A 12,976-nucleotide genomic window follows, 5' to 3' on the forward strand; every position below is an offset into this window, starting at 1 on the left:
AAAAATAGGAAAAAGTGATCACATTTTTGTACAGAGGATGCAAGAAGAATATTCTTCAAAAGTACAACCACAAATTAAGCAGTGAGTGCCAAAGAGACCCCAGACTTTTTGATTTCCAACTTGTACCAAATTGTACCAAATAGAGGTGCAAAACAGCAGGGCAGGACTCATCCCCAGCACCAGCTCCTGGGAACTGGATGCAATGTGCTGTTACCACTGTGGGGCTCTCAGTGGGGACTCGGTCAGGCTGATCACAACACCGATGACCTTGACACCTTGTGTGAACCTGCCAGGAGAATCTATGCAAAAAAGATTGTGTGTGCATGCCTGCATGCATATATGAGCACGTATGTGAGGGACAGGCAAGTGGAGGAGGAATGTTATAGCAACCTCAAATTCCCTGTCTTGCCAAGTCAGAGGTCCTGCAACAGGACATGAAGTGTGGGTATTAGAAATGAAAGATTCATGTACACAAAAAATAACTTTTTTTTCTAATTTTTTCTACAGCCATAAGTGCCAAACATCACAACCACCATCAGGCCATTTTTGTATGTCACCACTTGTTTTTATATTCAGTTGCATAATTATTTCCTGTGTGCACAATGGGATTGTTCTCATTTCACCAACAATATTTCCCTAGTTACCTTTTCTCTAAAATATGCAGTATCCAGGTTAGGAGGCTATGGTCTTGTATGAGCTCATAAGCAGCTTTGGTGACATGGGCAGCATTTTGTAGTATCTCCAGAATATGATTCTGAAACAGAAAATGTAATTTGTTCTTTTACGAAATCAGAATATAGTCAAGATATTATTATTATCTATCTTTGAGAAGTATAATAGTAGCAATCTGGCTATTATCCGGGATTTAATCAACTTAAAGTTAAAATGTTATTCCAAACACCACGTGTTCTTAGCAGCCCCAGGGAAAAAAAAGACATCCTCTTTTTAAGGCTTCATACACACAAACACTACTCTTAAAAAAATGAAGTCTTTAGGAGCAAGACAGCTTTCTCTCTGTCAAAGAGTCTCATTCCTAACCAAGATACTCTTAACAGACTGGATTTCTCAGGGTGGATGTCTTTGCACATTAGAGCTGCTTTCTTCTGAACTTTCTTCCAGCTAAAGCACTGTACAGATAACATGCTAGTTAGGGAATAAGCAGACCTAAATAAGCAAAGACCCTGATCATATGAGGAAAACTGAAGCTGCTGCAGTATTTTTTTTTATGAAGAAATAGAAGTAAGACTGTACAGCCAGACCATCAGCTGATGAGGGTGACTGAAGTTCCATGATGGCAGTGATCTGTTCTATTCAGGAGTCAAGGATGTGACTGATTTAGACAAAAGTAGGCTTTTCCCTCCCCAGCAGATACAAAATCAACACAGAACAGATTTTCAAGAGGGAAAGGGAAGAGTCAACTGCTCCTTTCTGCTTCGTATTTGGTTAAGATCTCTTAATGGTGCAACTTATTTATTTATTTTTTAAAATATATATTCTTACCTGGGAGACCTCATCACACAAGGGACTGTTGAAAAACGAAAGGATGACATGGAATATCCTCTGGTAGTCATAAAGCTGGTAGCAATGTTTATCACGCAGCCCTTCTCCGAGAAGTCTGAGAACCCACTCACGTTCTATTTTGTGCTGGAAGCCATAATAAAAATAGTTCCGTCAGACATTTAAAATATCTGCTCATAAAGCACAACAAACTGGTCCCCTGGGAATGCCAGCACAGTCTTAACAGCTTCTTCTGGACTTCTCAACCTTTATCCCCATCAAATTTAATCAGTAACAACATCCATCAACAGTTACTCTACAGCCCAAATATGCACTGAAAAGCTTGAAAAGTTCCTAAGAAGTTTCTAAACTGAAAGTTTCTAAAAAAAGTTTCTAAACTACCTCCATTGAACTCAACTTTAATAATCTAAACTCAAACATGAATCAAGCTGCCTAGGACACAACATTCTGCTTGTTCTGCTATACAGTGCACAGCACAATTCATGATTTCATTATCTGCTATTATTAAAAAAAAAAACACAAAGAAACACAGAAAAAATACTTATTCAAATATAAAACAAAACCAAGAACTCAACAATTACCTTCCTTTAATTAACTAATTATGGAAGATTAAAATTTGTTTGCATTTTCATAGCTTTTTTCTATTATTTTCAGAAGAATTAGTGGATACTTATGATGGGATTTGCATTACCTCAAAATCAAAACTGTAGAAAAGCTGAAAAAACCCTGGTACTTTCCTCAGGTCCAAGTACTGGTGTGACAGAAGGAATCTGTTTATCTTTGTATACATGTGCTCCTCTGTGAAGAGAAACAATGGTTACTGAGGAGGAGGACAATGTTCCCAATACACAACCACGCATAAAAATAAACGCAACCTGTATTTGCCAGTTTTTCAGCTCGCTGTCAGAACAGCATGCTAATTACAGTGAGGAGGCCTTGTGCTCTGAGGCTGATTTTATTGTTGGCCATCCTACTTCTTCTCTTCCCCCAACCTAAGTTCATTCAGAATGTGCACACAGCAGGTTCTAAGATAAATATTCAACACGGCTCGGTTTTCAGCAAGTCCAATGTTACTTCAATGACAAAAGAGAAGCCTGCTGCAAAGTTAGAGGCAAATCTCTCCACATTTCAAGCTTAAAACTTCACATGAGGCAATCACCATTTTCAGTCTACAGATACACATCAGTACAAAAATCCCACACTTCTCTTAAAATACTAGAATCCCTCCAATTTTACTATTTGACACAAAGCATTGTCAACAGCAGCTGGGAGCAACTAGCACTACACTTGTCCCTAGTAAGCATCCATCAAAGCAGTGGATAGCAGAAGTGCTTTCTCCTGTGCCAGCCACAAGGTTTCACAAGGGAGGGAGGCACCTGCTCAGCCCTGACCTGGGATGCTGCACTGTGATGGTTTGGCTCCATGTGCAGACCTCTAGGGCACAACTTGAGCTGGGCCAGAGTAGTTGGAGGGGAAATTCAAACACAGAACCATTTTTTTTTTTTAAGAGCTGCTAAGGTTTGGCCATTCCACAGGGCAAAACAAGCACCCCAGCAGAGGCTGCCTTATGAGCACATTCAATCCAGTCCTATGCACGTTTACAGTTACCTCACAACTCTGTGCTATCAACTCTAATAATGAAACATGAAAATACCCTATGAAAATTGTTACTGCATAAGTGAGAGTTATAAGCACAGAGTTATACATTTAAGTGTACCTTTGAAATACATGAAAATATATTTTATGGCTGCTGCAACTCTCACAACTACCTCAGTCTCCGGGACATCATCCCATGCACATGCACTCTCTCCTCTTTAACACGCCACAAGTTCAACACACACAATAGGTTACCTGGCTTCAGCATCTGCTGTGCCACACGAGCGATGTAGAGGGTTAAAGAGAAGGTAAATCTGAGGTTCTGCTTCTGGATTCCATTTTGCAAAGCATCCATGAGATACAGCAACTGCAGCACAAGAACCCAGGAGAGAAAAGCTCGAAACATCATCCAAACAAATACAACAGGAGTGTGTGAATACGTAAATAAGTTTTATGGTATTTCATAGGCAATAATCAAATATCAATTTCATTGGGATTTTCATTCCTACAAGTAAAAAACGTAAGAACTTCTAGAACATTTTCCCCCTTTTTTTCCACCCATTGATTACAGAAGGAGCAAACACAAAGTGAAAGACAAACAGTGGGATGGAGGATAAAATGCTTCTGTTGCCTCTTTTATCATGTGCAGGTAGACAGATGAGTAAGGCAGCACCTCTCCTGTAAGTGGCCATGACATAAAATGTCCAAACGATCAACTGAGTTCAGACTCACCTGCCTCTGTTCTCGGAAGCGAGCCCCTTCCAGATGAGAACGAAAAGAAGACAGAACAAAATATGCTGCTGCTCTCATGTTGGCATCATAGCTGCTAAGTGCAGCCACTGTTAGGCCCAGGGCATTGACTTCGACAAACTTGTGACATGCCACTACACACTCTGTGGGAGAAGAGGGGAAAAAAGAAAGAAAAACATTCAGCACGTCATACTCACATGTCACAGGGTATGTAACAGCACTATAATCCTTAACAAAACCTCTGCTCATAAACGCCGATTTCTAGATCTACCCTTACAAACTATTACTTCACCACAGCTGCATAAGCTGAAGGCGCCTTCAGCTAACAAATCATCCTGCAAATTACTCTGCAAGAATTCTTTACCCGAGCTGAAATTAAAGGTGGTTACCCTCATTTATTTGAGACAGATACAAGTCTGCCTGGTAGATCATGCAAAGTCAGGAGTAAGTTCTGTGAACATCACACATCTCACTGTTTCAGGAAAGCTAAGTGCAAGAAAGAACAAGGAAAACTCTCTTCTACAACCATTTTCTGGGCATTTGGTGCCTGAAAGAAAGATCAGCACAGCCAACGGAAAACCTACCTGCATTAAAGAGCTTCTGTACTAGAATGGATAGGAAAATAATATCTAAATAAGCCATAAGCCACAATAAAAATACTGTGATCATGCATGCACGAGCAATTCTGCTGGTAAGGCATGTCCCTACTGAAGTACTGAGCTGTACCCCTCTGTCCTTATAAGACAGAAAAGACTGTCCAGCAATGAACAGTAAGCAGCCAGATTAAGAAAACACACCCTTGAATCTAGCATTTATCTTCCATACAGCTTTGTCACCAGGATGTGGAGTTTCTTATTTAAAGGCTGTGTGTTTTGAGGAGCCTGTGCCGCTTCTGCTCACTGATGGCTAGAAATGACTTGATGCAAAACCTCCAGATTATGTCCTGTCCTACTACCTAGTGTATGCCATTCACCAGTACTGGAACAGAACAGCACCTTGCTTGTATTTTGCCAGCTCAAGTGAAAATGTATGGAGGTTCTGAGTTCAGCAATCATTTTCATGCAATTTCTTGCAATTCACACTGAAGACCAAGAGGAAGTTTTGGAGAAATAAACATTCCTATTTAAGAGGCTCTAGCCTTCAGACAAGTGACTATATTTGGTCCTCTGATTTCCTTCCCAATCACCACACACATATGCCTAATACATTTCAAAAATATATATTAAAACTAAAAAAATAAAAACCACAGATTATTTATGCCCCCGCAGCAGCAGCTGGGCTGTTTCCCTGCTGCCAGAACTCCTCCTCCTCTCTCTGCCTGGCAGTTTCACACCCAGCTCCTCTAGTTAGGGGACAGGTCTCCGCCTCCCTGCACTGCCTCCCACCCAGCATGCTTTGACACGGCCAATGCAAAAGCATCACTGAAGTGCAGTGCCAGGTCTTTTCAGTAAGTGGTTTTAGCAATTATTTCAGTACTAGGAATTACTGTACACTTCCCTGCACCGCTCCTCACCAAAGCACATCCACTTTAACTGGAATAGTTCAAAAACAGCTCAGCCATTCTCCTAGGGAGCAAAAAGATGCCTGGTTGGTTAGGATGGCACTCCTCTCATCTCGCCAGAGCTCGTACAGATAAAGCTCCACCTCCCTCTCCTTTCAGGAACTGGGCAAGGACACCACCCGACCGCCAAAAGGAGCGTGTAACAGCACGTAGATGGAAAATGTGAATAATTCCATGCAGTGATATCACAGAGAAATCCAAGGTCCTTACTACAGCAGTAAAGTTCAAGCTGCTCACTGAGAGATTTATTTAGAAAAGTTTCTTCCACTGCAAACATGCACTGGAAATATTTTCCATCCAGCTGACCTTCAAGAGTGTGCTCAAAAACTAACTAAGCTAAAATAACAAGCTATTATTAAAAATAAAAATAAAATTAAAAAAAAAAAAAAGCTAATTCTATGTCTGTTTAAAGTACCTTGAGAATCATGATGGAAAAGCTTTTCACAAGATGCTTATCAGAGCTAAAGTTAGACAGAACTTGCTATCTGCCTAACTCCAGACTTCGTTTTTACTCAGTGAGCATTAAACACTGTGCCCTAAGTCTGTGTTTATAAGTTCAGCAGTTATATAACATCTGTGCAGGACACTGTGCAGCCAGTACAAAGAGCGAATAAATAAAGAATTGGGGATTCCAAAAGAAGCTGACATGATGTAGGAGCACCACGGGACTCCAGCTCACAAATCATTTGTGCCCTCTAAAAATGCCCCTCTTAGGGCACAGACTCTCACTGGGTGTGGAGTGATTTAGAGAAGTGTTTTTCCCCACCCCAGTTTACCACTCAGCCTACGCTGAGGGCTAAGGCTAGGCTCCTCCCTCAGCCCTGCTGCTGCTGCTTTGTGTCTGTACCACCAACATGTCACCTCATCCCTGCCACCAGTTAAACTGGTGGCCAGTGACAGCGTTATGCACTTTTTCAGATATTACACCTAGGTCCAAGAGAGCCTGGCTTGCTCCCATTCTTCATCACTAACAATCCCAAATCCAGCATTAACTGGATTGCCTAAGATCCACCCTACTGCAAAATACCTCATAGCTTTGGTATTTTTTCCTCAGAAAATTAGAACACAAAATTATAAAGAGCAGACTGCAACTACACCTGAATAAAGGCTAAGAACACACAAAACAGGTACCGTACTATAAAGGTTTAGGTGAGCAAAGTAAGACTCAGTTTGATTTCACTGAAAGAGTTATCAGCCTGCTAATTGCTTGTGATGTTATTGTTGTGGAAAGCAAAATCCAGTTTAACTACACGGTGGTTAACCACAATCAACACAAAGAGGGCGCTGGTTAGGAAATTCCTTATAGTTGCCTCACTTTGATCTTTAAATGCCCTCCAAACAGGCAGCTGCATGTGAACAACAGCAGGGATGTCCATATGCACAGCAGTCATGTCAAACAAGGAAAGTGAGGTTAAGCAAACGGTTTTCAAGCACCGTGTAGATCGTATCAGATTTTCCAAAGATAATGAGCACAGGCATGTTCATGATACACAGTGGCCCCACACATCTGTCTGATGGAAAATTAATTGGCTGAAGTTTCCCTCTAAAATAAGCACAGCCTGTATCAGGTCACACCTCCAGTCATTTCTCTCAGCATCCCTCACAGAAAGTCTCTCTGGTTAAGAAACCACCTCATCCTTCCTCAGTAAGGGCAGCTTCCACCTTGTGCCCAGAGCGCTCCTCTGAACACTGCAGGGCATGTTCTCCAACCTGTCTTGTCTCTGCCCAGCTCCCGTTGAGAACATGGCTGAAAGTAGGTGATTATTGCTCCTAAAAATTCAGCCACAAGGCAGCCCCATTTCAGAGCATTCCCATCAATTGCAGGTGGGGCACCAGAAGGCACCAACTCTCCAATGCCTTTTTTGCTCATCATGTTTCTGTGACACCAAAACTGGCACAGGATACAGCTCTACACAAGCACCAGAAAATATACAACCTTCCAGCAGAGGATATTCTCTACTGGTCCATTTTACATTATAATTGTACTGTGCTGTACAGAATGATATTCTATAGATAACAGAATACAAATCTTTGTCTAGTTTTTAACTCTCCTAAGCTGTTTTTAGTTCCAGTTTAAAAATCTCTCATCATATTAAGCATATCACTCCCTCTACACAGGGTTAGCCAACTATATTTGAAAGAGATACGAAGGAACACCTAGTCTTCTGAAAAAAAATTGGTTGGCATGCTGTACTACTGTACCTACCCGAGTACCTAAGTTCCACTAGAAAGATAACCCTATTTACAAAACTGCTTTAAAAGAAAAAAAAAAAAAAAAAGACTTTAACAGTAATTATGTCCAGTTACTTTTTAAGCCATTCTGAAAATTACAATGCAATTCAGTAGATGGTTAAAGGATGTATATATTTTCTCTCCCCAAAACAAAGCACATGATTTCTTTGAAGAAATTTTTCCCTTAGACTTTGAATAACAGAGCTACAGACGGAGCCATGCAGCTCCCACAGCAGAGTAAAAATAATTAAATAAAATATCGAAGAGGAGCATTCACTTTACCTGGTCTGGTCAATTCACTGAAGAGCTGAAGTAGAAAACAAGGATCATAGAAGTCATCAAGATTCTTGACATTTTCATCTCTATACAGCGACTCTTCCAACTCCTGAAACCAAATCCAAACCAAGATTGGGTAAACAATGACACTGTTTTCCAGTGCTTGGTTTCAAAGTGCCCCAAGCACTTCAACCCATTATGCAGCAGCAAATACTAAACCGTGTAAAATCTAATGCAACACAGACCAAGACAATCTTCATTTTATACTTGGCTTTCACCATCAGGGTTCCAAAACCAACAGAAGAGATATAGAAAGGTGTCATCAAACTATCTGAAAGACTAAAAAGCCCACTGTCAGCAAAACCTGGCACAGTGAAATTGAACAACTGTTAAGAAGTCAAATTTTGATTTCATTTATACATGGCAATATTTGCAATGCTCCACAATCACACCTATAGACAAGATGTGGCACATTTATTTATTTTTCAAATGAGTTGCAATATAATGTTTCATTTCAGAAAAAACATTCAGCAAAGTGCTCTAATGCCAGCCCTCTTATTAATTTTAACGCCACTCCTGATGCAAACAAATTGCAAGATATTATATGAATGCAAAAAAGAAAGGACTAACTTAAAGGTTCTTTTTCTACAGCAAAAGAAGGTAATTCAGCAGTTTGAACCACAGCACCTCTGATGGCAGAAGATGGCGATGCTGAGGGAAAGACAGAACTGTCTTCATCATCTTTTCTCGATCCAGCAGACACAGAATCTCCTCCATGGTTGGCTGCTGCCATAGTGACTTCCCTAGACTCTTGCAAGTCTTATGATGCTCCACAGCAGCTGGACCCCACAGCAGGTTTCTTAAACATTGTTAAAAGTAAAGGCATTAGTCAACAGGCTGATAGCACTGAGCAAAAAGCAATTACAGAGGCTATAAATTAGTATTTAAAATTTCCCTTCACTTGTACTCATTAACATGTGAGAACTTGAAACCAGAACTAGTTTCCCTGGCAACACCTTTTTCATCCATCTCAAAGCTTTTCAAATTCAGTCTGAGGGTGTCTCATTAACTATTTCCTAACCTGTTCATCCAAGTCAGAACTTATGTTCTCACAAAAAAAACTTTTTAACTTAACTGCATTTATAGCTTAAATATGATAGCAGCTGCATGAAAATACAGTGAAAAAGATCTGGTCAGAGAAAGTTGTCTCAAATGCGACTTATATTTCAAAACAGCATCACAGTGCTTCAATAAAACAAAACTTACTCTCCTCCTCTGAATTGCCCCTTATATCCCACTTATTTTGCTATTGTGATTAAAGTGCTATCGATATTGTTATTTACTACATGGGTACTGCCAACACCATGCTTCTCTGTCAGCAAGGCAACCAGAGGGATGGCTGTTAGGCTTCTTATCACCCAGAACCTGAAGGCTCCCATATGTGGCACAAGCCGGACTCCTGGGTATTTACTTTTCCTGAATGCGCTCTATATTCAAACACTTCAGTGCTGGGATCAGGTCTAGCCAAGTGTCTGGCTACCAGTTCACTTCAGGGTACAGTACAAAATTGTTCCTCCTTTAAAAAGGCTAGAAAAGTTTGGGGCCCTAACTACCTCTGAAAATAGTCTCCTCCTATCTTAACACCCTCCCATTTGCAAACACTTTCAGTGAAGATTTATGCAGCACACAGCTGTTGCCAAAGTCCTTACTTCTGGAAGCCACTTCAATTCCCTGCTAACGAGAACCTTCATGTACTATCCCCCATCACTGGCTGCAAGGATCATCTATACTCTTGGACAAAGCTAAGGAAGGAAATTAGGTTCATAATTCAGAGTCCAGTCCTGCTCCAACTGCCAGAGCTTGTACTCTTGCACAGCTGTTAATATTTCTGCCCATACCTCAAAGACAGAAAAGTGCATTTGAGCAAAGCAGAAAAAAATACCAACATCTGTAAGAACTAACCGCAGCTGACTTCCCTGTGGACTGATTGTACAAAGGGCCTGAATAGGATTTTTTATACAAGACATGATTCTCTATTAAGAAGCACATTGCTGTATTCCAAGACTGCACAATAATGAGAGCTCCAGTCCAGAGTAGTATCAGACAAGGCATTCATACCATGCTAGTAGCCCAAATCTAACTACACGTTTATGCAAGAGCTTACACATCACTCCTCCACTGGCATATTCCTCCCCTCTCCAGCAAAGCACCGTAACAGAATGCTGTGCACGCAAGGGCAAGAGCATCAAAAAGGGCAATGGTTGTGCTGAGTAGCAAGTCCTGTATCCCAAGAGAACAGGGAAGGAGTTCTACATGAACAATTTCTGTTTTCACCTTTGCTTGTGATGAAATCTCCACAGCAGGCTCTTACTATGGTGACAGGGGCACTACTGAAATTGAAATCCCATCACTGACCCTGCAGACACCCACACACTGATCCCTTAGTCCAAAAGTCTGGGCAACATAGATATTATATTTTATCAGTCCATAGGAAAAATGTTTCCAAAAGCAACGTTCACCTCCAGGTCTGACCTTGCTCACTGTTTATCTCAGTTAAAAATAAGACCCTGGAAAAATGACAATTCTGAGGCTGATTATTTGCAGATAATTAGTCAAACAAAGGAAGGCGGTCAACTCACCCGGACTTTATGAGACTTTGATTATTCTTCTCATACAACTGAAGCAGTAGCAGTATCTTCTGATCTAAAAAACAACAACAAAATCCAAAGTCAGTCACCTATGAAGATGAAAAACAGATCTGGTAGGAAATACCTTTCCCGGGCTGACATACCTACTGTACTCAGCGAAGCCCCGTAGGCACCCAACAACACAGCAAGGTGACTGCTCTCACAGACAGAAGGGCTCAGTTTCACAACTGTCAGCAGTATATCCACCAAGGCCTCTGAAATAAACACACACAGGCTTAGGTTTGCTGCTCCCCCAGTTAGATGGTTTGCACAGAAATGCACACACACATATATGCTCTCTAAATGTATGTGCACACATAATTATGCATTTCAAATAAAGATCTAGCTCTATAAACAGCAAAACACCACATTTCCATGACTACACCAGAGGATGATCAGAAGGCATTCAATCCAAGGCAAAAAAAAATGTGTTGAAGAAGTTAAAAACAGTATTTCCAAGACAAACAAACAAATGCTATTTCCTAATGCTATTTCCTAAATGCTATATCTACAGGAATATAAAAAAACAAAATAGATCATAAAGACGAGGGCCTAAATGAACATGCTCTTGACACCAAGTTTCTTAATTACTGAAGTTAGCCTCAAATAATCCATCTCCTTGCTCTACATAAATACATTCAGATGGTGAAATGCATACAGGATGCAGCAAAATCTATTAATTACTTTTAATTTCAACTAAATTTGTCACTTCTTAAGAGCTTTTTGCTCTTTTCAGGTGATTTAAAACTTTGAAGTTGTCTACCTGTTGCTCACTGATATACACAAAATTTATCAAGATGTTGCCCTGAGAATTGCCTACCCTTATACAGATCCTTCAATCACTGAATCACAAAGTGCTGTACAGTGGGAAAAACTGAGGTGTGTGTAGGTTAAATGCCTGGCCCAAGGTCAGGCAGTACTTCGGTTGGCAGAGACAAAGAAATAAAGCCAATCCTATGCAGGGACTAGGACCCAATTTACATTGCTCATGGAAGGAAAGTGCAAACTTTCATGAGGAACATCAAATATACATGGATTAAATTAACATTTTAGATGTAACTTGTAGAATGAACTTAAAACTTCGTGTTAACCTATTTAAAGGTCTTCCATCACACGTTTCTAACGGAACCTGTAAGCGCTTCAGTGATCTTACACTAACAGTTTCACAGAAACCAAAAAAATCAATTTGAGATTTCAACAGGATTAAAAAAAACACCTTAGCAGCAGTTTTATAAAATGTAAGAGTTGTACGTGTTTAAAACTGGCACCTACAAAATAGAGGTAGGATTTAAAACTAAACGCTAATATTCTGCAATTGTTTAATAGCTCTGCAAATATATGTAGGTGGATAGGTTACTGGATGGGTAGAATATAATGTGAGAAAGACAAGATTACTAAATATAGTTAAAGGGAAGGAAGAAGAAAAAAAAAGATACCTCTTGTCTGGATGTTTGTGCCATCTTCTTCTCTTGACCTTAGCATGACTGACAAAAATAGAGAGTGCTGCGTGACCATCATGTGAAGTTTGGAGAGCTTGACTAATCTCTGACTAAGTGAGGATTCTTCCTTGTATAATAACTGAATAGCAATGTTCAAGACTTTCAAAAACGCTTCATCTCTGTAGCGGTACCTTTAGAAGCAAAGATCACAGAACAGTCATACCCCAACCAAAAGGAAAGCTGCTTGAAAAAAAATGTTTAAGAACTCAGAACTTTGCAAAGAAAGCAAACTTAATAAAACCACACGAAAATTAAAAAATATGAAAATATGCACATCTTCCCCTTAGCCATTTTGAATGAATTCTTACTAGTATATGATCTATCAAAAGGAAACAGGATAAGGACACAGTCACACTTGTAGCTGCAATAAGCTTAAAAAGGAATGAGAACTTTTCAGACTAACCCTTCAGACAGCAACCCTTCATATTAACACTTCTACCTACACAGAAGTTAAGATTATCCTGAACTACCCACATCCTTTGACTCCTTATATTTAAATGGTTCACATTTAAAGTGAAAGATCAGATTCTGTTTTCATATGAATTGAATTTGAGAAATACCTCAAATAAAAAGGAGTTATATAGGCGTAAAGCTTCTTCATGCCAGTTGAAAAGAAGCCAGTCCAGCTATCTAGTTAGCCACATCAGTTACACACACCAGAGCACATAACACAAATTTGGGGAATTCAAGGGAGACAGGGTGTTTCCAATATAAACAGAACAAGGCCAAATGAACAGAACAGCATCTTCGGTGCCTCTCAAAATTACTTACTTGAGTCCCGTCTTCACAAGGTTGTACCAGTCATCTGGGTCCACTTCTTCAACAAAGCGCTGTGTATGCAGTATACAAAAAGATAT

General features: G+C 40.1%; 1 protein-coding gene across 1 annotated transcript in view; it reads right to left on the minus strand.

Annotated features, from left to right (window-relative positions):
- The window catches only part of URB1 (URB1 ribosome biogenesis homolog), a gene marked incomplete at its 5' end in the record, with an annotated part of 45,703 nt that overhangs the window by 4,410 nt on the left and 28,317 nt on the right, over nucleotides 1–12,976 (minus strand). The window contains 11 exons of the mRNA XM_084306329.1: nucleotides 645–754; nucleotides 1,501–1,644; nucleotides 2,210–2,316; nucleotides 3,370–3,481; nucleotides 3,847–4,007; nucleotides 7,940–8,042; nucleotides 8,621–8,792; nucleotides 10,573–10,636; nucleotides 10,725–10,835; nucleotides 12,057–12,250; nucleotides 12,891–12,949. Of these exons, the coding sequence (XP_084162455.1) occupies nucleotides 645–754; nucleotides 1,501–1,644; nucleotides 2,210–2,316; nucleotides 3,370–3,481; nucleotides 3,847–4,007; nucleotides 7,940–8,042; nucleotides 8,621–8,792; nucleotides 10,573–10,636; nucleotides 10,725–10,835; nucleotides 12,057–12,250; nucleotides 12,891–12,949 (1,337 nt within the window). The remainder of the gene's footprint in view (nucleotides 1–644; nucleotides 755–1,500; nucleotides 1,645–2,209; nucleotides 2,317–3,369; nucleotides 3,482–3,846; nucleotides 4,008–7,939; nucleotides 8,043–8,620; nucleotides 8,793–10,572; nucleotides 10,637–10,724; nucleotides 10,836–12,056; nucleotides 12,251–12,890; nucleotides 12,950–12,976) is intronic.

Source organism: Netta rufina, assembly GCF_964035555.1.
Source record: "Netta rufina genome assembly, chromosome: 1".
NCBI classification, from domain to species: Eukaryota; Metazoa; Chordata; class Aves; order Anseriformes; family Anatidae; genus Netta; species Netta rufina.